Source organism: Lycorma delicatula, chromosome 6 (genome assembly GCF_047948215.1).
Source record: "Lycorma delicatula isolate Av1 chromosome 6, ASM4794821v1, whole genome shotgun sequence".
Taxonomy (NCBI): domain Eukaryota; kingdom Metazoa; phylum Arthropoda; class Insecta; order Hemiptera; family Fulgoridae; genus Lycorma; species Lycorma delicatula.
Window position 1 is genome coordinate 23,413,031 of NC_134460.1, and position 25,345 is coordinate 23,438,375.

Genomic DNA, 25,345 nt, shown 5'->3' on the forward strand with positions numbered 1-25,345 from the left:
AGGTGTAGTATCGGGTGTGAGTTAGGATAGGACCATATTTTTGGACCAAAAATATATGTAACTTTACAGAACCAAAAACGATGAAATCATTATTCGCAACAGAGTACAGAGTACTTCTTACTCAGTACTGAGAAGTACTGGGAGTACTTCTTTAGATTATTTCACAATTTCATTATAGAATGAAAAAATACTACTTTGTACATGCTGTGTCTAAACTTCTTTATGAACAACTATGGGTGAAACTGGTACTTATCTGTACCTACTATTACAATACTGAATACAATGCTCTTGTTTTTAATAAAATTGTTACAGGGAATGAGACTCAAGTCTCAAATAAGTTGCACCATATTTGCTAAAAAAAAAGTGGTTATTAAGTTTTTCAGCCAGAAAAATCATTGCAGTTGTTTTCTGAGTGAAGAGAATATTGTTCTGATTTTCATGGAAGATTATCAGTTTTATGGAACACTATAATCAGTTTCAAAGTGCATTGAAAGAGGTTAACACAGATTAATAAGAGGAGAAAGACTTTAACCTCTTCTTTATCATTGATATGGATGGGATCAGAATGAAATAAAGTAAGAAAAAAACACAGGTAGTATGTTATTCACAAATGGTTTCATAACCGTGAGAGATACAGGTGGATATGGAAGTCAATCTGAATCTAGAAAGATGAAACTGAGAAGATTAGAATGAAATTTTGTATGTAGAAGAGCAAGGGAGTGCAAGAGAAATATAGAGAAACTGCACAGGAGTAAAAAATAATGTTATGAAAAGTATTAATTCTTTGAGTTCAAGAATTTATGTATTTGGAAAAAAATATGAATTCTTTTCTAAATTTCTTAGAGAATTGAAATCTCTAAGAGGAAGTGAATGCAAGAAGAAACATCAAGAAACTTTTAAGAGAAAATGAATGAAAGAGTGCTGATGGCAAATGGTATTTTAATTACAAGGATTTAATCTAGGATAATATAAGCCCTACAAAAAGGTTTAAATTAGGTCATAACTCAGAAGATTTGGACACATAAATAGAATGTTAAAACAAAGATTGTCAAAGAAAATGTTACCTTAAATTAGAAAGAGAGAATGATTTGTTTGAGGGTTGAGGGGTAGAGCAAGAGTAAAGTGAATGAGGATGGTGATGTGAAAATGGTTCATGAAAATGAAGGACATACAATCAAAAAAAAATTAACATTGATCATATATAACTGAAAAAGTAAGTTAACCTCTCTTACCAGACAATTCTCTTTCTTTCTTTAGGATTGTTAACTCTCTAGCAGACAACTCTGATTCATCTGCAGGCCTTTGAGCTTCAATTGCTCTTTTACTTTCAATTAATCTATAACATTGAAAATTATTTATGAAAAATTTCATTAAGAAAACATGCACAATTACACATATTAAGGTGAAAATACTACAAAGAAATTAATAACAAGCGTATTAACCACATTTCAATGATAATATACAAATTTAGTTAACCTAGAAGTAGAAGAAAGTATAGACAAAAAACTATTTAGAGAAGACAAAGGATTAACTGGAGCAAAAAGCTGAGGCTGTAGTATATATTTCAGGATCAGAATATTGTACAGAATCTAAAGTAATGAATAATTTTAAAAAATCAGTACATCAAAAACAATAGATGCTAACATCTAAAAATTTATTTTTCAGTGCAATTTAGATTTGAAAAAGCCAGCCAACAAGCCAACTACTAGATATAAAACACATTAAAAAAAATAATATAGTTTTGGATTTTGTTAACTTCCACACTCATCGAACTCCCTTAATTTTTTTTACAGATTCAATGCCTTATTTAAATAAATTTAAAAATGTTTTAAATAATTTCAAAATGATTTACACACACGCATGCACATGTGGCCTGTAAATAAAGTAATGAGACTGGTTCAGAAAAACTTTTTTGAGTGATAGAAATTTTGATAGAGATAGCTGTCATTTGTTTTGTTTTGATGACATTTTGTTTTTGTCATTTCACATCAGTGAGAATTGGCAAATGATCATGGAAAAACTGATGCCGCAACAATGTTTACAAATTGTGGAAATATATTTCCAAAACCAATGTTCTATTCACCAAACGTATACAGCACTTTGTAATTTTTATGGTGCACATAATCGTCCTCAAAAAAACTTATTCTTCAAACTATTGATAAATTTTGATAAACGTTTACTCTACTCAACGAAAAAGCAACAAAAAGACAAAGATCTGCAAGTACAGATGAAAATATCGGTGCTGTCAGTGATAGTGTTGAAGAAGATTCAAATGTGTCTATTCATTGCTGTTCTCAACAACTTGGACTTTGTCCATCCACTACATGGAAAATTTTACGTAAAGATCTTGGTCATACAAGATGAAATTGGTGCAAGAACTGAAGCTGCAAGACCATAGTAAGCGTTGTTTGTTTGGTGAATGGTGCCTAAATCAAGTGGAAACAGATCCACTTTTTTATTGAAAAATTAAATTTAGTGACGAAGCTCTTTTCTGGTTAAATGGTTGTCAACAAGCACAATTACCGTATATGGAGCAAGACATATCTTCAGCAAATTTATGAATCTCCATTGCATCCTGAAAAATGCACTGTATGGTGAGGGTTACATGCTGGAGGCATCATCGGTCCTTATTTCTTTAAAAATGAGGCTGAAGAGCATGTTACTATCAATGGTAATCATTACAGATCATGATCAGTGATTAATGGTTTAAAAATTTTTCATGACATCGACCTGCAACAGTTCTGGTTTCAACAGGATGGTGCCACACCTCATACTGCTACCGAAACAATTGATTTATTGAAACAACAATTTAACGACAAAATTATTTCACGAAATGGTCCAGTGAACTGGCCTCCAAGATCATGTGATGTAACGCTGGTGGATTATTTTCTTAAGGGATACGTAGAGTCTCTGGTTTATGCTTATAAACCAGCAACAATTGATGCTTTGGAAGCAAACATAACTCGTGTTATTAACGAAATACGAATCCAATTACTTGAAAAAGTAGTTCAAAATTGGACTGTCGAATCCAGTTAATCAAAGCTAGTTGTGGTGGACATATGCCGGGAATTTTTTTCAAAAATTAAATGTCAGAAAGTTATCGTTCAGATAAAAACAAAATTGGCTTCAAACTTACCATTTTATGTGATTTATTTCAATTCAAAGTTCTATCACTCTAAAAAAATCACCTATTATATAGAATCTATCACCTTTAAGTTCCCTTAGGAAGCTACGCAACGCTTTAACAGTTTTCCCACTCTTCATAGCAGTGTTGGAACTCAGAAACCGGAATATCCTTCAGATGGTTGGTTACATTTTTTTTAATGTTTTCTACCGTTCCAAAATGGTGTCCTTTGAGGTGTTTTCTTAAAGTTGGGAACAGGAAAAAGTCACAAGGACCCAAGTCTATGAATAAGGTGCTTGAGGAACTACAGAAATGTTTTTCTTTACCAAAAACTCACTGATTGATAGGGCAGTGTGACAAGATGCATTGTCATGATGCAGGATCCAGTTGCCTTTGATGGCTGGTCTCAGGTAGGCAATTCTTTTCCAGAGTCTTTCAAGAATTTCTTGGTAAACATATTGATTTACAGTCTGTCCTGTTGACAAAAATGCCTTACGGAAAATACCATTACTATCGAAGAAACAAATTAGCATGGTTTTAATTGCTCATTTCTATCCTATTGTTTTTCTGTTCAACAGTGAGGTTTTTTGGAACCAATTTTGCACAAAATTTTTTCATGTCCAATTCGTTTGTCAAAATTTGATGGACTGTGGTATGGTTCAATTTCAATTGTTCTGCAATCATTTTGATAGTTAATTGCCAGTCGTACCGTATCGTCTCTGATTCGCTCAAAATTGTTGTCACTTTTTGACGTTAATGGTCTTCCAGAATGTGGATCATCCACAACTGATTCCTGGCCATCTGAAAATGGTTCAAACCACCTAACAACTTGGGCTCGTGACAGTGTCAACAGAGTGTCACTCCACACACACTTTTTAATTTTCAAAAAGTTTCAGTAGCATTCTCACAGATTTTAACACAAAACTTGATTGCACAACGTTGCTCATAATCATCACTAATTTTTGTAACGCACAACAAAAACTTGTTTCACAAAACGTTTGTTTACATCTCCCATGGCAACAATAGATTAAAAATATTAATACCTAATATAAATCAGCTGTTCGTATAACCATATGTTTACTAGTAACTTTAGTGTTGCCACTTTGGCTGCCAAAAAAATCTATTCTCATTACTTTATTTATAGACCTCATGCATGCGTGCGTGCATGCATGCACGCATGTGTATACACACACATACACACATTCTAACTTTATATATATATATATATTAGTTAGAATATAGTATTTAGCAGATGTAAGCATTACAGGTAGGCATGTCTGGAGTAGCAGTTATTCTAAGAAATGTGATTATGTTGAAGCCTTTTATTCTTTATGTAATTTTTCTTTAGTCTTGTACTCACTATGTTAAAATGCACACGTAAAATTATTTGTAAGAATCTTGAACTCATTTTAATTGGAATGTATATGTGTGTTAATACAGAAAGAATATCTGTATAAAAATTAATTTATAGTAAAATTTATATGCAAAATAAAATAAATTTTTTTTTTTTTAAAAATAAATATTGTTAGAAATAACACACACACATATATATATATATATATAATCATTAAATTTTTAATAAAAATGTTTCCTTAATTTAAAAAAAATATATTATTTTTATTATTATAGCTGTAAAAAATCTAAAGCTTACTATGTTATTTTTTATATTTAAAAATTAGTTGCGAGATTAATAATAATGAAAAAAAACAACACATTTTTCTCAGTGAGAAAAATTGTATTACTTTTAACAATATCAATTTCTTTATTATATATTTACAGTTTATTTTTAATATTAATTTTCTAATTTATTATTTTAAATTATAAAATTATATTATTAATATTTAAAAGTTCAAACAATGTTTTTTCTGTGTACATTGCCATCTGTTCAAGTAATGAAGAAAAAACAAAAAATGATCAAAAAACATTAACTAGTTTATGAAGAATGAAATTTACTTAAGTTGATAACATATTTGAGAAATTTCAACTGTTACATTGTCTATACTTATCTTACAATCCGAGACCTGAAAATGGCACTATAAAATTTCACTACACTCAGTCTACGACCAAATGTAAATGTAAAAATGACATGGATAAAGAGAAATTTATTTCGTAATTTATTATTTCCACAGTAATAATAAATTTAATTTAATAATAAATGCTGGATCACCTAAGGATCAGAATATGTCTCTCAACTGGCTAGTAGAATGATATATTCTATCTAATTACAATATAACGAATTATCTATTAATACTGGTATTGAAAATCAATTTTGCATTTGTTTGAACTATACAAATAACTTCACACCAACTAATCTCAGATTTAATTTCAGCAAAGATCTGATACTTTTTAATTCAAAGATGAAATTATTTTATCATTTTATACATTTCATCTTCTGCATTAAAAAAATGATAGTGCTTGATGATAATCAATATTAATAAATGAATAAATATTTTTTATACATAATTTATAAATATAAATGTTAAAAATCGTTTTCCCTTTTACAAATACGGATCCTTAATTGAGAACAGCAAATAAAAAATCTCAGCAATCAAAACTTTTATTTAGAACACAAAGTGAAATACTTGTAACCTCTATAATGAGGTTATATAGTTACTAGTATTTAGTAACTACTAACAGCTGATTTTATAATTATAATGTTAACACTGAGACAGTCTCCTTGACTACTCAAAAATGAAAAAAAAAATATTCTTTATCAATCAATGAAATATTATTTTTCAATAAATCTTTATACTCACAAACTGACAAGATAATTTTTGAATAAAATGCAAGAATATATTTAATATAAAATGATAAATTTCAATTTCATTTGAAATTAAGTCATAATTTAAAAAAACTGCAAGTTGAGAATTAAAAAGAAAAATTCCCGCAGAATAATTGATTAGACTCATTGACCCTTCCAATTCCGTCAAGAACACATAACCCTACTCCTCTATGACTGACAAGTAGTCTTCTTCCATGACCGGCAAACAAGAACAATAAAAACAATGAAAACACAAATAATATAACAAAGTCTGATACACCATTCCAGTGCTGATTACATTAAACAAACACATTAACATGAAGATCCAATAAAACAAAACAATAAAAAATCCCCTTGATCATGGCATCATCAAGCATCGCATGGCCGTTACTTCCTCACAACAAGCATTCCTCATCAGTAAGTCCTGTTCCTAGCCTTGCAGAGCTGCCTCTCTGAGTGTGCCCTCCTCTTCCTTTGTGCTCAGAATTTTCCGAGCATTTTCTCCAAGCCCAGAATTTTCCAGAATTGCAAAGCATTTTCATCACAATGTTATCTGGGGTTAGCTACGCCAGTCCCATCTGAGCCCTGACATGATCCCACCGAGCACAGTTAAAAAGCGTGTGCTATGGTGTGCCTACTAGCGTACAATATGCACACACTGTGGAGGCTCTTCTTCCGAATTAATGTAAGTAAACCATGACAATCCTGTGGTCAGAGAGGAGCTGGGTGAGATAGTAACCCACCTCCACATGCCTTCTCCCAATCCATGGCCCAATTCTGGGAATTAGTCTCTTTGTCCAGAGGCCCTGTGGTGGCATCCCATCTGGTCTGCCACATCTAAAGTAGCATTCCCCACATCTTAGCCTTCGTCATCCTCTTGTACCTTCTTGTTAGCTATGTTGCCCTTAGACGAATCAGGGGCGGGACCCTAGCAATGACCTCTACCGCATCGCCTGAAATTGTACGATATGTAGAAGCCATCTTGATCGCTGCCCAACTCAGGAGTGAGAGCAGCAGCCTCTCATTCCTCGCCCTCTCCAGAGCCTCCCACCTACACCAGCACTGCATATAGCAGAACTGAGTTTGCCATCGAGAGTATGAGCCATCTCTTCCCGGTTCAGGGTCCCTGCTAGTTAAACATGTAAGAGCATCAAGGGTCCTTCCTGTTTTGCCAGCCGCCTCCACATAAGATGATGAGTAAAGAGGCCTGACTTGTTCAACAATATCTCTCTATCTTAAATTAACTATGAGGCTTGTTTTTTTTTTATAATAAAAAATTGTTCAATTGTATCTTTAGGATGTGACAAAAAGATCATAAATGAATATGCATTAATAATATTCAAAGCTTAAAAAAATGTCATTACAGCAGGAACTTATAGGCTCAATTCATTTATACCCGATGTTCCCATTAATCTTTTTCTGCACTAATATTATTATCGTTCTCACTTTTAGCGTCACTTAACACTATGTTAATATTTTCCACAATAAGTTGAATATTATCAGCATCATATTCTTGTTGACTTATTGAATTTTTAACGCAATCTATTAACATATTGTTATCCAGTTATAAATCCCCATATTCATTCTTTATTATGTCAACCATTGTTCAATTGGTTCTTCAATGTTACATCATCTAAATTATAAATATTATCTAAACCTCTATATAAATTTAATTTCTAAATGACAAATATAATGATTGTAATGGATATTTGTAACATATAGTTCAAAAAGTAATGAAGCCTACAGCATCGAAAAAAGTATAAGATAAAATTTGAATTTAAAAAAAAAATTGTAATTTATTAAAATTAAATACTAATTACAAAATAATCAAAAAATAAATAAAATAATCATACCTAGAATCTTCAAATAATATTTTACCAACACTGGCAACTTGTTCCATTGCCAATCTATGGAATTCGCCCATTTGCCTGAGGTCAGATAATCGCTCTTTTTGTAAATTTTCGATCCTCATGTTATGTTGTTCAATTAATTGCAACTCATTTTCCTGAAAAATAATAACAACAACCATATGAAAAATTAAATCACTAATAAAACAATTTTCAAGAAGCAAAAAACTATCTAAAATTAACTGTAGAAGCTGACAGCCGGAAAGTATTAAAATTAAATTTGTAATAAAAATCTAAGGACTACCCAGAGAGAGAAATAAATGGTTCAAATATAAAAAAATATAAACAATGGAAGCAAACATATAGTATGGTTTGTAAGGGTAAATAACCAGGTACCAATGATGAAAGTGGGTCCATCAAGCATCAAAAAACTGGAATTTAGGAAAGAATACTAAAGAATTTAGGAAAGAAGAAAATCCAGAGCCAGGATTAGATGGATAGATAACTGAACAAAATGGTAGCAAGTGATTGGTGGTGAGGAGATAGAGAGTAATATGACGGGGTCACTTAGGAGACAGAGCAGATACAAATGGCCAACCTTACTGTGGGCAACAATAACATATAAGACAAGGCTATAATAAAATCATAAAGAATTATTATGCTTTTTTTCTTTTCTGAAAGATTCATGGTTAAATGCTATCTATTAAAATAAAACAAAGAGAACTAAGAAGGAAAACTAAGCTTCCCTGGTCAAGGGTACTGTATAAAACTTAGATGGACCATACCACCAAAGTTGAACATTGCTGCAATAGAAGTAAATAGTTTACAAATGAAAAGATTAACAGGATACTTTTACCTTAAACAGCATATGTGTAAAGTGGGTCTATTGGAAATGACACATGATTATGTAGCTCCCAAGAAGGAAGAAAATTAGAATGGAAATATCTGAGAATAAGAAACTTAAATCTATTTCATTAGGCAGACTATTTAGAGATTTGAAGGGTCTGACCTACTTGTGTAGAAATGCAAAACAACTTTATAAAAGGTTAAATCACAGTAATATATGAATGTTTAGCAATAAACCAAATTTTAAACTGAATAAAATCTAATAAGATGTTACATTATATAGATTATATAGATATACATAGAGGTGAAAATGGAGAGAAAATAAAAGTACAAAATGAAGTTAGCCTTATGCATTTATATAAAACCTATAAAATATGGTAAGCAGAGTTTGTAAAAGCTGACATTACCTTAGAAGTTTTCTCTATAATCCTGGGAAATCAAATGGTTACATTTTAAATGAGTTTCACATATTTCAGGTTACAATAGTTAAAATTTTATAAATGGCAGCAGTTACATGTATAAATAAGAATATACACTGTGGATCACAAAGCCAGGCAATTTTCTCCAATTTGTAGTATTTTATGTGGAGATTTTGCACAGAATTGATATAAGCAAATGTGTTTATTATGTTGATCAAGCTATGTTTAGGAGCATTAATAGATACAATGTGCATGTTTGGGTTTCAGAGAACCAGTTAGCATGTTATTTTAGAAATAAGGAGACAACCCAAGGGTAAATGTTTAGTTTAATCTGACGCATCACAAGTTTGTTGTACTTTCTTTTTTATTTTAATATTTTTACCTCAGAATACTATTATATTAATACGAAAAAACAATAATATTTTCAGTAATTTCTCCAAATATTTACCTGGAGATGACAGAATAACTCTGCCAAAAGAGTTTCAAATGTGGGTGATTTTCTGGTAAAATTACAATTATACTGCAAGTTCTGAATATTTGGATGTAACAATTTTCAAACTAGTGGATTGGGAAAGAGTCAAATACCACGACTACTAAATTCAGAGTATATTACCTTTCCTGATTTCTTTTTTGTGGAGGTATATTAAAAGTAAATCAAGTGGCTCAAGCAAAACGATACTTGATGGAGAAAAATCATAACTTTTGCAATGGAACTGGAAAAATTGTGTGGCCAGAATCAAGTACATGAACCAGTACCAATAACTGATGATAGTATCAGGGTTGGCCAATTAAGTGTCAATTTGTTAGAGAGGGTAACAAAGATAATACAAAACAAAAACTACTATCAAAGTTGATGAATAAATGAGAAAATTAAATTGAAGAATAGTGATATTATTTTTATTACTTACAATATTTTAGTTTATACATTAATTAGTTTATACATAAATGTAAATATATTATGCATTTATTTATTTATCAGGTGTCATATCCACAACAGTTGTGGCAGCCTGATGAGTCACAAGTCACTGTTAATATCAGAAGTGCTTACCAAAACCTTTGAAAAAAAAGCATATTCAAAAAATAATAATAATTTTCAAATATGACCCTTTTAACCTATGCACGTTTTAACTTTGTAGGCTGCAGCTGCCTTGCAGAATTTAATGTACAGGTATAAGATATTATGAAGACAAATAAATTTCAAAATTCATAAAAAACTGTATGATTGGCTATCAGGCAGAAGGCTGTTCTGACTGACTAAATGAAATAATCCAGTGCTGTGTACAAGATGAAGATGTCCTTAAAAATATTTATTTTTTCAAACATTACTTTATATAACTCCAGTTATGAGATACAGATGACAATAGAACAAATTATTACATTACTACAAAAGTAATTTTAAACAGAAATACATAAAAAAAAATGTAATTCTTATTTGTCATTTCATCATCATCATCACTTCAGCCAATATCGATCCACTGAAGAATGATGGCCTCTTCAACACATTTCTAACTATTATAGTCTTGTGCAATCTTCTACTAATTCGGTCCAATATACTTGATAATATTATCAACCTAATGAGCCTTTGGTCTCATTAGGTTGATAATAGGTTGGTCTGTGGTGTTTAACATGTAGTGGTATCTGTTCAAGTGCTAATTTAGTCCATCTGCCATCAGTTCTTTTACATGTCCTGCCCACCACCATTTTAATTTTTTAACTTTCATGATAGTATCATATAGTTTAGTCTGATCCATTTACAGGTCTTCCTATCCAATCTGATAACTCCAAGCATACACTATTTCATACTTCTTTGTGCTACCCACAGCTTCTGTAATGACTGAACAGTTAATGTCCAAGTTTCGCTTCCACAGGTAAGGACTGGAAAAATGCATTAATCAAAAACTTTCTTTTAAAGACAGAAGGGGAGTTTATTAATGAAAATGATGTTAAGTCTCCTGAGTATCTGCCACCCAAGCTTAACTTGTCATTCAAGTTCTTTGATTGTATCACCCTCAGCTCACATCTGTTGACCAAGGTATATGTAATGGCCTACCTGCTTGAGTTCCAAAGACAAAGATCTTTCTTTCCTCTGCAAACTCGTTCTTTTTAAGAACTTGGCTCTGCAAACTCTGCAAACTCTGCGAACTCTGCAAACTTGGCTCTTTTTAAGGTTCATCCTTAGACCATAGGGTTTGCCAGCCACCTGCAGTTACTGTAAGTGTCTTTGTAATATGTGGTTTATATGTGCTCTAAATAAATAAATTTTCATTAATATCAAAATTACATTCAATAAAGTAACTCAAATACTTTTATCAATAAGTGATAGATAGTGTTAGACACGGCTAAATCTTACAAGATATGGGTGTCTTGTAATGCACCAGTGGAAACGTTACAAAATACCAGGCAGTGGACTTGTAACTCACAAAAATTACATGCAATAAAAAATACTGCAGCCAGTGGTAATAAGAATATTTTAACCACTTAATACTCTTATCAGAATATACTCTAACAGAGGCTACAGAAAAAATATTAAATTAATTAGATAGCTCTCAAAATTAACTGCAATCATACACACACATAAAAACTTATTTATCTCTTGAAAATAAATTTGCAGTTAAAATTTAATATATCTGCAGTATATTTATTGAACAGACATAAAAGTAGACTGGATCATCTCATTTAATAAAATATGTTTTAAGTCAATTACTCAAACAATTTCACAATAATTCAAAAGTACTGCAGGTCCTGTTCATGCTATTGCACCATTTATAAGTGGTTCAACTTAATAAACATTAATAATTGATATACCTAACCTTCTAAAATATCAATATAGATTACCTGAAATTGTTTAAGTTTTGCTTCATAGTCTTTGTATAAATTATCTTGTGACTGCTTTAACTTTTCTTCTCTTTCTTCCCACTGCTTAATTTCATTTCTTAAAAAAAAATCAAAAACCCTTTGAAGACTTTGCATATTTTAGTTAACATATGTTAAGACCAGTGAATTTTTTATGTTAATTACAGACGTCAAAAAAAAAATTTTAACTGAGATAAAAGTAGGTGAATTAGAATGTGTTTTTTATGCTGAATTTTAAAATGAAATCAGTTTTTCTTCACCACCCTCCGATTTTTAGTAATGGCCCTTTAAAATATTGAAAAACTTAAATAACAGAATACAAAAATAATAATAATAATTATAATTAAAATTCCTAATTTTATTTTGCAGAAAATTATGTTTATCTTAATTTCATTCATAATTTGCATTCAGTGAAGTCTTCTCTTTTTATCATGTACCAGTAGTCACTCATCATAGATTCATCCCATCTGTCTTGATAACATCGTTCCATCTGCAATATATCTTGGTGAAACCTTTCTCCTCGTTTGTCACTGATGTCATCCAAATTTAAAGGGAAAAAATCCAAATGAGAATGTGAAAAAACTGAATTTTCAATGACATTCTGCATTCTAAATTCTTGTAGTTGACTTCGAGTTCATTTATAAGCTGACCATGGTTTTCAGATTTTTTCTTCTGAGAAAACCAGTAACGATGTCTTTGAATGACATCCATGCTGCTAGTTCTTTAGGCTTCAGTTTGCTGTCAAATATATTTTCACGAATTAATTTTCTTATTTGTGACCTGATGAATATTTCCTCTTTTAATCTTGCTTCACTTAACTGTGAAAAAACCTCAGCTAAATATTTAAAGCCATCTCCATCTTTATCTAATGCTTTTACAAAATTCTTTATCAGACCTAGTTTACATGTAAGGTGGTAAAATAATACAATCTGCTTCGACAATAGGAATATTGACATTTTATTTTCCTAGGGTAAACTGATTTCTTTTTCCTTTTTTTTTTTGTTATTTGATGACATCATCACAATAAGCTTGAAGCCTGTGCGTGGGATATGGAAAATTTTTGGCCAGTCTTTAATTGTATAGTATTTATATGTAGCCTGACTATCCTCCCACAAACACGTATATTTTATGAAGCCACTCTGGAGACTGAGAAGAAGCCCTATCGCTTTCAGGTCAGCAATGATTTACACAAACGTTCATCATAGCTTTTGTTTTCATACTTAATAGCTTTCAAAATTTTTGACATATTTTCGTATGTTTCTTTTATTCCTATAGCATATGCTACCAGTATAAAAGAAATTCTATTTGAGTTATGCAACAACATTGCCTTTAAGTTTCTTTTTGATGAGACTTTAAATAAATGCCAATCATGAGCAGCATATTCAATGTCCAGTTCAGACATTAGCTCCTTAACATCATGGCAGGAACAAATTAAACCTAAAGTATTTCAGAAAATTTTCGTTTTGATTTCTATATACTGAAATTTTAATATCCTTGTTTAATAAATTCCATTCTTTAAGACGTAAACCTAGGAGTTCTGCATGTTGTTTTGACAAATACAAGACACAAATTAGGTTGCTCAGTTCTGCTTATGTGATGAGGAGTGGTTCAGTACTTGATTCTTTAAGAATATAATTAATATCTATTGAAATTGAGGATTTATCGGTTGAGTCTTCTGGGGAATCATAAATTTCTTTCCAAAAGGTTGGAGCAATTGCAATTGGTAAATCAGCACTATGAGATACTGGTCTCATAGCTGAACAAACATTTGGGTATGCAATACTGCTTTTATCGTTTGAACTGAAATGAGTAACATTTGTTACGCAAAAACAGCAGTCCTCATAATGGTCAGTAGACTCTTGGCAAATCATAGGTACGCCAAAAGGCAAATGCTCTTTTTTTCCTTTTAACCACTGGGTTAGTTTAATGTAGTATTTGATGCATGCTACATGTGGAGCCCAGGATTTATCTTAGTCTCCCAAGGAACAATCAAAATAAGTTAAAATAGTTTGTAAGCAGTTTTCAGCAAATTCAATACTGGTTTTGATTGACTTTTTGTGGTGAATTCTCCGCAAACCCTAATAAAAAATATTTGGAGAATTTTTACAAACCTGATTTTTATTCATTGTAAAATTCAAAATGGATGGAAGTAAACTGAAATGTTACAGAAATACTTAATTATAAAAATAATTATGTTTTAATTTATAAATACTTAATTACTTAAAATGAAATTATTTTAAAAGTAATTTATGATAAAATCACCACACCAAATTGAGACAAGTGACATTTAGTGCTTAATTATTTACAAAAGACAAGAATGATTTATTGTATTTACGAAATTTGATTTCATAACATTTATACTCATGGCACTGATTGCACCATTATTGAATGTTTTTACAGTAACCTACAACAATTTCATTATAATTTGGAGGCTATTGAATTTTAATGATCTTACCACAGAAATAAAAATACAAAAATATAAATATTAATGAGAGAGACTAGAATTCTGGAATAATTAAAAAAAGGGGGTAGCATAAAATCTCACAGTCAAAACTACCTTTATAATTAATTTATACAAAACTATTTTTTTTAACTAATTTTTCAATGTTACAAATAATGACAAAAAATGTATAATTAATACCTATAATATTAAATTATATGCATTTTATATTAATAATGTTTACTCATATATAATATTATGTTCACAAAATCACAAAAAACTAAACAGCTGTCTAACTGCATTACAAAAACACCAGAGTAATTTTTATATAACATTAATATAATGTCACATCTCAATTCCAAGCATCATCACTGTAATTTTATTCCAATACCAGTAAACTAAAAACTTCAATCAGTTACTGTAAAATTTGCTGATCTCACCAAGGCTGATTGTTTCTGATTTTTTTTTTTTGTTAGTTGTACATGAATTTAGAAATTAGTCAAAAAAGTTGCTAAATATGAGTTGTTTTCAATCATTTAGTAGTATTAATTTTTTTATTTTTCATAATGTTAGAACATATTATGATGAGATCCTTGTTTGTGTAAATCTAAAACATCAAGGATGTTACTGTTAGTGAAAATGTAAAATTTTAATGTTGCTGAATTTATGATTTGCATATATGAGATGCAAAGTATTGAATATATGTTGTTATAGAGCTTAAATATTCATTATATATTTACCTGAAGATCCATCTGATTTGACCAATGCAGAAGACTGTGCAGTCATAATAGTTCAGTTTACATTTTCTAGAGGTTTATTTAGTTTATTAGAGTTTATTTAGTGACAATGTTCTATTTTTTTTTTCTTTAAAGCCATATTGTATTCAAACTTTATTAATTTCTGAGGTTTTTTGTTGTTTTTACTGTGTTGAAATGGTGCAATTAGATTTACACTACAGCCTTCCAGCGTAATAGATTTAACTTTGAGGCCCAGTCAAACCAGTTAATCAGTTATATTATAATGCCAATAGTTCCTAAATACTGTCCTTGGCAACGATTATGTTATTTGATTATAGTTAGCAACAGTTTAAAATAATTTTCATAACTGTCCATCATGTGCAAAACACATCAAAACTCTCTTAAGTATCTCAAAAAATGCAATGATAATTTTTTTAATTATAAAATTCCTGAATCCCTTACACTAGAAAATTTGTATGCTACAAATTACATGGTCCCAGAAACAACCTACTTGAAAAAATGGACTAGAAATTGCCTAATTATTGCTTTATTAACAACTACACAGTACCCAAATAACTGTTTGTTATATGTATGAGTATGTTATTATATTGTATGAAAATAAATTAAAAATAGTTTTAAAACAAGCTATGTTACATTTTTATGAAATTATAGTTAGGCTTCATCTTTTGTAATAGTGCAGCATGTAATAAAATCCAATTCATTTATATTTTTTACTCATTTTCAGTTTCCGATATATGGACAGTATCACCTGATCAAAGCAAGTCTTGAACATCTTCATTATTACTTCTCTGTTAAACTTAAAAGTAACGTAAAGAAATGTCTCATTCCTTCCTGTAATGAAACTAATTGATTCTTGACCATAATAAATAATTACTCATTTTAACATTTCCCGCTTTGAACATTTAATCACCCTTCACATTAGGAACTTACTGCGTTTCACTGATAACAACTAACTGTTAATCACAGTCTAAAAAACTTATATAGGTATTTTTTCACAGTATTTTAAAATTAATATGAGGTTAAAATTTACCTTCCCTTATTTATACAATTTAATACCAAATTTTATTTTCATAATCATTCTGTAATATTTTTCACAATTATACCCAAATGAGAAATCAGTTTCACTGTAAAGAATCATAGAAAAGCTTAGCAATGACACTTAATAAACTTAAATCGAAATGAATGAAGCATACCTATGAAACTGTTCCATACTTTTAATCTCTTCTGAATGTCTTAAATTTATGCTTTCAAGCTGTTGCTCCAATGATGCTTTTTCAATTTTTAATCTCTGTAACGAGATCTGTAAAAAATAAACACAATACTAATGTTTTTGATATACACAATATTTATAGTGATTATCACAATAACATTTTCATGTTTATAATTAGGTACAGCAAGTCAAGTTTTGTAGAAGTAGTAGTTGATCGATGATCAGTGGTTAATTTTGCTTACCACTGAATATGTGTTTGTACTTGTGAGTGGGTATGCTGGGGGTATATAGGATGAACGGAATAAGGTAAGTCTCTCAACCTAAAGGAAAACTATGCTTAAAAAACTTAGAACTTACTATTCTTAAAGTAGATACATCTTTTACAGTTGTGTCATACATACTACTGTATACTTATATCACTTTTTATATTCTCTGTTAGGCAACATTTTTAGCACTCATTCAAAGTTAACTTCATCAAATGCTATTACAGCTGTTTTGGTAATGCTGCTAAGTACTACAATTCACCTGAAATACAATTACTTTTAACTTGATATGAATATCAGTATTGCTGGTGGACAAGTTAATAAACAATACTGACTTAGAAATGGTTGGCTTGAAAATATACAAGATCAACTGTTCAACTATAATTGAACTTACAGTATATTGTGTAATTCAATTATAAGTTGTTGATTATACTGTATAACCAAATGAATTTTCCTGACTTTTTTTATAAGAGATAAAAAAAATGAAAAAAGTACGTTAAAAAGGGAGATCAGTTTAAAATTACACCACAAATTTCTTCATATATTTTCCACCAGATTATACAGCAGGCATATCCTAGTAGAGGAAATGTTTGTAAGAATTGATGAACACAGTGTACAGAAGTTATTAACTGGATTTCAATGACTATTGACAAATATTTTGAAATAATATGCAATACTATTATTTTACAAACCGCAAATTTTTTGTATATTACATTTCACTTAATATTAGTATTATAGAAATAAAATTCAGTGCTGATTTCAATTAATTGAACTTATTAATAACTGCTATTAATAAATTACTTTTACCTCCAGTTCAGTAACTAAATCATTCTGTGTATCTTTAGTGGCATATGAAGATCCTCCTTGGACGGTTATAATTGCTTCACCAGCCGGATTTAAATTTACTCCACTGATCAGACTTTCTTTCATAACAAAATCTTCAGGTACTGGTTTCTGTATTTCAGTCATCAGAGACTAGAAATTAAGCAATGCTTAACATTAAAACAATGACACGATAATAAGCAAAAAAACATTGTATTTTTTTTATTAATTCTACAAAATTATATTTAGATTCTGATTTCCTACAAAAAAAAAACCTGAATAAGAATTAACACTAGAAAATCAGAAAATACAGAAATGCAAAATAAAAACACTTCGCAGAAGAAATGTAATAATAGAATTATTAAATGTAAGCAATTTTAAAACTTTATATGAATTAATTTAATTAATGATATTATTTTTTTACCTGAAAATAAAAATAAGTTAGGGGACTGTGTAGCATACAGTCACTGCAAACAAAGAAAACCAGTCTGATGATAAGGAATTAAAAAAAATTAAGAAAATCAGAAAGTCATTAGAATGAAACTTAAGACAGTAAGGGCAAATGAAAATAATATGAATAAAAAAACTGAGAACATAATACTCAAAATTTAAAGAATTCTGTTATTTCAGCAACAATACTGCAAATAATGGATGAAACAAGGAATGTACCAAAAACATATGATCAAACCTATACCTGCTGTTATTATACATAAATTTAGAAATTAAAGAGATACTTTAAAATATATGTTTACAGCGTAACACTTTATGGTAGTTTTAAAAACAATTAAAATAAAAATAATTTATTAGAAAAGCTTAGATAGTTAGAATAGCCTATTTTAATCATTTATAAGAATAAATAAAAGAATGATAAAACGTTTAGCTAAAATCTTCTAACAAGAACAAAATAACTGAGTCCTACATTAAGACATGCGTTACCCTCCTAGGTGCAGGCTGTCAAGAGTCTGTTTCCAAAGGAGTAGTTTACACAAGATTGTACACATAAAATGAATGACAGACTAGGGACTGTTTATCACATCGTATCAGTTCTCTCATCCTAAAATTATCAACAAAACATATTTTATACTTATACAGATGAGCATTTTATACACAAGATAAAAAATACCAAAATTTAATTACTCACAGCAATGAAAAAATAACTATATGATTAGATCGTCTGTTTCGTGGATTTAGTACAAATGAATGAATGAAATGCAACTTGTGTCTTTTAATTTCTTTATTTTTCCTGTATTTTTCATCCTAAAATTATGAATAACATCCAAAAGCATTTGAAATTATTAATTTATTCAAATTTGTATGTTTCAAAAAGAAAAAAAATTATTGGTTACATCGAAATGAAAAGCAATTAATAAAAACAAAGCATCAAGTCAACTATCCAAAATGAAGACATGTCATGAGGACAAACTAATATAGTCTGAACATGTAAATAAGATGGAAGAGGAAAAATAGACTACAATATGTGATCTGAAAGAAATCAAGAATTTTTTAATTCTGCATACTATGTTTTTCTGAGTTCATTTTTTCCCTTGTAATGGCAATTCTGTCAATAACGTATATCAATACTTTATACCACATTAGACATATAGTCCAAATTTAGAATATATTTTATCACAAGTGATGATTCATTTTGTTTGAAAATGATGAAATAAAGGATATGGATTACAAATGAAATAAAGGGCAATGAAGTGATTAGAGAAGGCTTTTAGCAAGGCTGTTTTGTTGACAACAAATGTTTATGAGCTGTGCAAACAGTTTCAAGAAGGCCATGAAGATGATGATGAAAAAGGGTTAAATGTCCTAACATATTAACAACTTATGAAAGTACCTACAAAATAAAAATATTGCCATGAATAATTGTCAAATCATTATTAAAGAAGTTGTTGAAGAGGGGGTATTTCATATGGTTCTCATGGAACAATTTTAACTTACATTTTAGTATGAAACTAACAGCATCAAAATTAATTCCAAAATTGCTGAATTTTCAGCAAAAATGACATAATAATAATTGTTAGTTGATATTGCTGATGACTACCAATTACTTAAATGTGTCATAAAAAAAATAAAAATACTCATCTAAAAAACAAAAAGGAACTTAGGTATGATGTAACTGAAAACCGCAGCTGTAAAAATAAAATAAAAATTTCTAGATAGTAGTGTCTAAGGAAGAGTAATAGGAGGAAAAATTATTATGTAGTAAAATGGAGTTAGACTTGAGGGTCAATGGGGTGCTGGGTTATTTTCTTTAAATTTATAATTAAATATAATTTTGCACAATAAACAAAGCTATAATTCCAATGACATACTGTGTATTAGGTGAATAATAGGCACAACATTCATTCATCTGGTTCTAGAAACGTCAGTCTATAGTTTTTGAATCCTACTTAGTGTATCACACTCAAGAAGAATATTGTAAAATGTGATTGAAAATTAATCTTTATTTTAATTAATGACTTATTTTCAATTTAATGAATGACATGTTAATTCTATGGAAATGGGAAATACTTCTATTTTTATATTTTAAAATATCAACTTCTTTTCCACCCCAAAACTATGAAATTATATTTGAACAATTAAATACTTATTTACAAAGATTTGTGATTTCTATTGAAAGTAAACAAGTTTTCAATTTTAAGTCAAATTAAATGAATAAAGACAAACAATTTTAATAAAATTTATGAAAATTAAAAAAATTGTTACTGGGGACATTTCAAAAATGTCAACACAGACTTACTGCAGATGAATTGTCAGTAGATAAATTAAACCCTAACATTTTAGAATAAATAGAATTTGCATAAATATATCACCTGCATCAATATATTAATCTTTTCTTGTTGAAGTTTCATTTGTTCATCTATTTTTAACTGTTTATCAATTTGTTGCTTTACAAGATGTTCAATTTGTTGTCTCTGCACATTCAGTAACTGTTTTTGTCTGTTACATAAATCACTAATCATATCTTGTTGATGTTTCATCTGCATAACTGACAATAACTGGTTTTCTGTCTGCTGCATTGCCAATAAATTTTGACAATTTAGTGTTGAACTAGCATTTAAAACCTCACCAATAAGATGATCCTCTTCAACTACTTTATTACTTAAACAGGTCTCTAAAAAATTATTTAGAAAATGAAAAAAAATATTAATGTTGATTAAGGTTAAAATTAAATTAAGTGATAGATTTTAAAACCCACAAAGCCATTTTGAAGAAACATATTTACTGCAGTGCCCGTTGGCGGCTTATAACTGTAAAACTAATCTAAGAACCTGCTCTGAGGTGATAATGAAGAATTAATGCAAAGAGGTGATGCCTATGTAATGTAAAAAACCGCATCAAAATTCGCCCAACCGTTTTAGATAAACACATCTACTGCAGTGCCCTCTAATGACCTATAACTATAAAACATATCTAAGAACCTGCTCTGAACTGATACCAATGTAATGAAAAAAACCACATCGAAATTGGTCCATAGTTTTTGAGGAAAATAGTAACACACATTATCTCTGATCAGCGCCCCCTGGTGGCCTATAACTGTAAAACATGTCTAAGAAGCTGCTCTAAAGTGATACCTTTGTAATGCAAAAAACTACATCAAACTCAGTCCAGTACTTTTTGAGGAAAATGATAACAGACACACACACAACCTCTTACCCCAAACACACATACCATCTCCGTTTTGTTGTGGGTAAAAATAAAAAAAAATTGTTTCTTTTGCTTATATCACATCAAATGACCTAACAGTCTTGAGACAGTTCATTTGCATTATGACCTCCATTCTCTCCTATTTACACCTCATTTTTTGAGATCTTGATTGCACCAATCTTTTTTAAAATCATCTATCATTTTTATTCTTTTCAGGCCTTTCTTTTTCCAATCAGGAAGAAAATTTATCCTTTTAATTCAGGCACAGTTTTTCTTAAATTTATCCTTTTTCTCTCATGATATGTTTCATTCAACAACTCTCCATTCTAAATTATTCCGATTAAGCTTCTGTTCTTATTTTCTCTTAGTTCCCGCTTCATTTTTCACTTTGTCTATCTATTAATCTCCTCAAACTTCTCCCACTTTTTTAATATTCATGGTTTACATCTATACAGAAGAACAGTCCAAATGTAACACTTCAGATGGGTGCTTTCTCAAGTCTAACTCCATTTTACTGTATAATAATTTTTCCTCCTACTACTCTTCCTTAGACACTACTATCTAGAAATTATTTTATTTTCACATCTGCAATTTTCAGTTATATCAAACATAAGTTCCTATTCCATATTATATTATATTCAATTCGTCGGTTTCTTATGTAAACATACTTATTGTCTCCTATCCTCATTAATATTCTATTAATATTTATTTTCATACAATATTGTCAAAATGATTTCTAATTTTAAAAGTATCTGTTAAGTATCTTACTTTTCATCTCATAAAAATATACCATGGCCACTTAAAGGTATATTAACATATTAGGCCATACACATTATGTATATTTATTATTTATTAGGTATATTTATTTTAGGTATATTAGGTATATGCAATCTGTGAATCTTACACAATATATTTACCTTTGTTCTACATTAATCCTTTTATCTTCTTCTACAGCATTTTTTATCATATCTTCAACATATGCATTAATCAAGGTTAGATTAACAACATTGCTTGGAGAAAAGCTTCCTCTTCCTTGGAAAAGACAGTCAAGTTTGAGCCTACCCTATTTTCATAAGGTGTTTTCCATTGTACAATACTTTATTTAGATCTTGTACTGCTCCAATCTACTTTCTGGCTTACGAGTATTTCCATTAGTTAATCAACCTGACAAGATAGGATGCTTTTTCCAATCCTATTAAACACACATTTATTCCTCTATCTCTTTCTATGAACTTCTTGCCAACAGTCCTTATTAACCCAATTGCATCTCTTGCACCTCTACCCTTCCAAAATCCATATCGTTCTTCAATAACCACTTGCTCTATTTTTTCTATTCAGTTTTCTATAAAGAATTCTCAGAGGAATCTTTACTGAATATAGAATTAAACTAATTATCAAGTGCTTTTTTTAGGGAATGGAATCATAATTGCCTTAAGAAATTCTTCATGCACAATACCATTATTATAAATCACACTATAAAATATCATTAAATTCTGCAATGCTTCATCACTTAAGACACTTAATCTACCTACAGTTCATTTTTCCCCACAGCTTTTCTATTTTTCATATCTGGTTCCTACAGTCTGTATAGTTTTTATATAGTATGTAATAATTTGACTTATTAAAAAAAAATTAAGAAGTATTCATACTTTTACTGAAAACAATCAGTACTTTAGAAGAATAAAATGATATTATTTAAAAAAAATGAAATTACACACTAAAATGCTAACTTATTAAATAAACACTGATCATTAATTTTTAGTACTAGATATTAAAACCAACAATCAATTCAATTTTCATATTTCATAGTGTATAATGAATGAACTTTATAGATCTAATATTACATTATTGGAAAAATAAGTGTTTAATTAATCATTTGTGATTACCATAAAAGACATGAATGCATGTACACGTGCATATATATACACACACCACACAATATTAATGTTTTACATTACCAGAAACTTTTTGAGTAGGTAAATCTTTGGCACTTATATTCTGATGTTCTTCTTTTCTATCAATCTTTGGCTGTTTTTTACTTTCAACATGTGAGTCAATAACAGAACTGGTGGGTTCGTTAGTTTCTTTATCATCAATATATTTCTTTCCACCCAGCCAAGAAGGAAGTGAATTAGTTTCGGAAGTATGTGATTCTAAAACAATATAAAGTAATACAGACACAAATAAAAAAAAATGAACATAATCATAATATTATAAGATTCTGTTAACAACTTTATATTACACAAATTAAATTACTTGGTGTAACTCAGGTACCAGAAGTAATCTATCTTACAAACAGAAAGGAATCCTTCAGTCAAAAAACTAAAAATTATTTTGCATGAAAATTTTCTAAATGCTTTAATTCTTATTTTCAATTTTGTATTAAAATTTATTTCCTGCAATAAATCATAAAAACAGTTTCTACAAAAGGGAAGGAACTCCTGCTTGAAATTTTAATAAGTTTGAGTGAGAATTGCTTAAAATTCTATTATCTTTCATTTTCATTGCTTGAAATATTTCACTAAACTACATCCTAATCCATTAGATAATAAAAACAAAGGTTTTGTTAAGAGTCTGTTCTCTATTTTAAAAATAAATCTTCAATGGAAAGTTGTTTCAGATTATACTTTCATTCTTTAAAATTTTCTTTTAAATGAATTCTGAGTATCAAATTTAATAAAAGAGATTTTAACAAAATTTTATTTTTACTATTTTTTTATAAAGTACGTGCTAAAGAAGTAAATACTAAAAATCTACATTTTATCACGAGCAAGAGGTTAACTGGTAAATATTTCAAATGAATATACAGGTAAGATCTCATGTAAGCGGGTATGCCTGGTTAAAAGTTTACGGCAAATTCCTGTCTAAACAAATACTGCCATTTATGCATAATTCCATATTCCTGTTCAAACACCTACTGTCCTTTAATAATTCCAAGCAAACAAACAGAAAACCTAACACAAATTGAGATGATGGACTTACATGATAACAGGCTTTTTTTTCTTGGATATATAAAAAAATTCATGATGGAGCACTGGACATGAAAATAAAATGCATTTTCAGAAATTTATGAACAAAACTTTAACTGTGTATGCAGTATATAGATTTAACTCAAGCACTTCTGACTAGACAAAAAATTACATCATGCCTCTCACTACTGAAAACATGAAACTGAATAACATTTTCTACTAAATCATTTGATCTAAAAAACAGATTACCCAGCTTTATAAAGTATAAATCAAATAAAAATTCACACTTACTATTTAAAATTTCAGAAAATGAAATCTAAATCTAACTTGCTGAAATCATGCAGTTATAACAGAATGTGAATTAGTTGACAAATTCAAAATAGCATTATGTAAAAAAAATGTTGTCCACAGTCAATCGTAGAATAATCTAAAAAAAAACTTTTATTCTGAATACTTGAAAACGCTTTCTCATTAAAAATGAATCTTCTTTTTGGGTTAATTTTATATTTTGTAGAATTTTTAACAAAAGAATATCTTCCATCTACCTACCTATAATTTATTGTGAAAAAAATAAACTGTTTAATTTACTTTCTACAAAATACTTTTCAAAACTAACCTTCAAAGGGATGGTTTAAAGGAAAACAACTGCATCAGCTTGTAAATATATATTATAGCAAATATATTATAGCCAAATTTCTGGTTTTATTTCTATGAAGTGAAAAGAAGTAAATTCTTCTGAATGAGAAAAGAAAGTAGTAATATTTTGAAATTAACGATTAAACAGAAACAAACAATATGGACATTCACAAAAAACAGTAAAATAATAAATAACTAAAAGATTTTTATAGACAATATGTAAGCTATTATTTATTTTTTTAAATAATTTTCCTTTTAATTTTTAAATACCACAACATTTAAGATGTATAACAATTCTGAACCTTAAATCTCAACTAATACTGTAAGCAGGTTATATGAGAATGGAAAAAATTAAACAATATTAATAATTAGATGCTTACAAAGATAACGTGCTTACAATAGGACAATAAAGGTAGTTTAGCTAACCAGGATTTGTAATAAAATCCAAATTCTGTGTACGTGGATGAACAGCTGTCTCTTTATTATCAGTGCTAGTTAACCCAATATCTGACTGCTTCACTTTATTTTCAGACAACCATTTTCCATCATAGTCAACAGATCTAAAAAAAAATTTCTCAGATTAGTTTCTGATTATATTACCTGCAATTAAAGTTATTTAAAGTAAAATGGAAGCAAATTGAGGGTTAACAGATTTGTTTTCAAAAGGAGGCATCAGCACCAAGAGTCACCTCTTGTTCAGTACAAAATAATAAGCGAACATATCAGGAAATCAGTAACAA

The 25,345-nt window shown here is 29.4% G+C and overlaps 1 protein-coding gene across 2 annotated transcripts in view; it reads right to left on the minus strand.

The window, feature by feature from the left end:
* twy (fas-binding factor 1 twitchy) overlaps positions 1 to 25,345 on the minus strand; it is a 73,727-nt gene that overhangs the window by 20,114 nt on the left and 28,268 nt on the right. For both annotated transcript variants that reach the window (XM_075369377.1, XM_075369376.1), the window contains exons 7-14: positions 25,032 to 25,165; positions 22,959 to 23,153; positions 20,166 to 20,467; positions 17,329 to 17,496; positions 16,242 to 16,348; positions 11,833 to 11,929; positions 7,739 to 7,890; positions 1,233 to 1,336 (exon numbers count right to left, since the gene is read on the minus strand). In XM_075369377.1, coding sequence (XP_075225492.1) covers positions 1,233 to 1,336; positions 7,739 to 7,890; positions 11,833 to 11,929; positions 16,242 to 16,348; positions 17,329 to 17,496; positions 20,166 to 20,467; positions 22,959 to 23,153; positions 25,032 to 25,165 — 1,259 coding nt within the window. The remainder of the gene's footprint in view (positions 1 to 1,232; positions 1,337 to 7,738; positions 7,891 to 11,832; positions 11,930 to 16,241; positions 16,349 to 17,328; positions 17,497 to 20,165; positions 20,468 to 22,958; positions 23,154 to 25,031; positions 25,166 to 25,345) is intronic.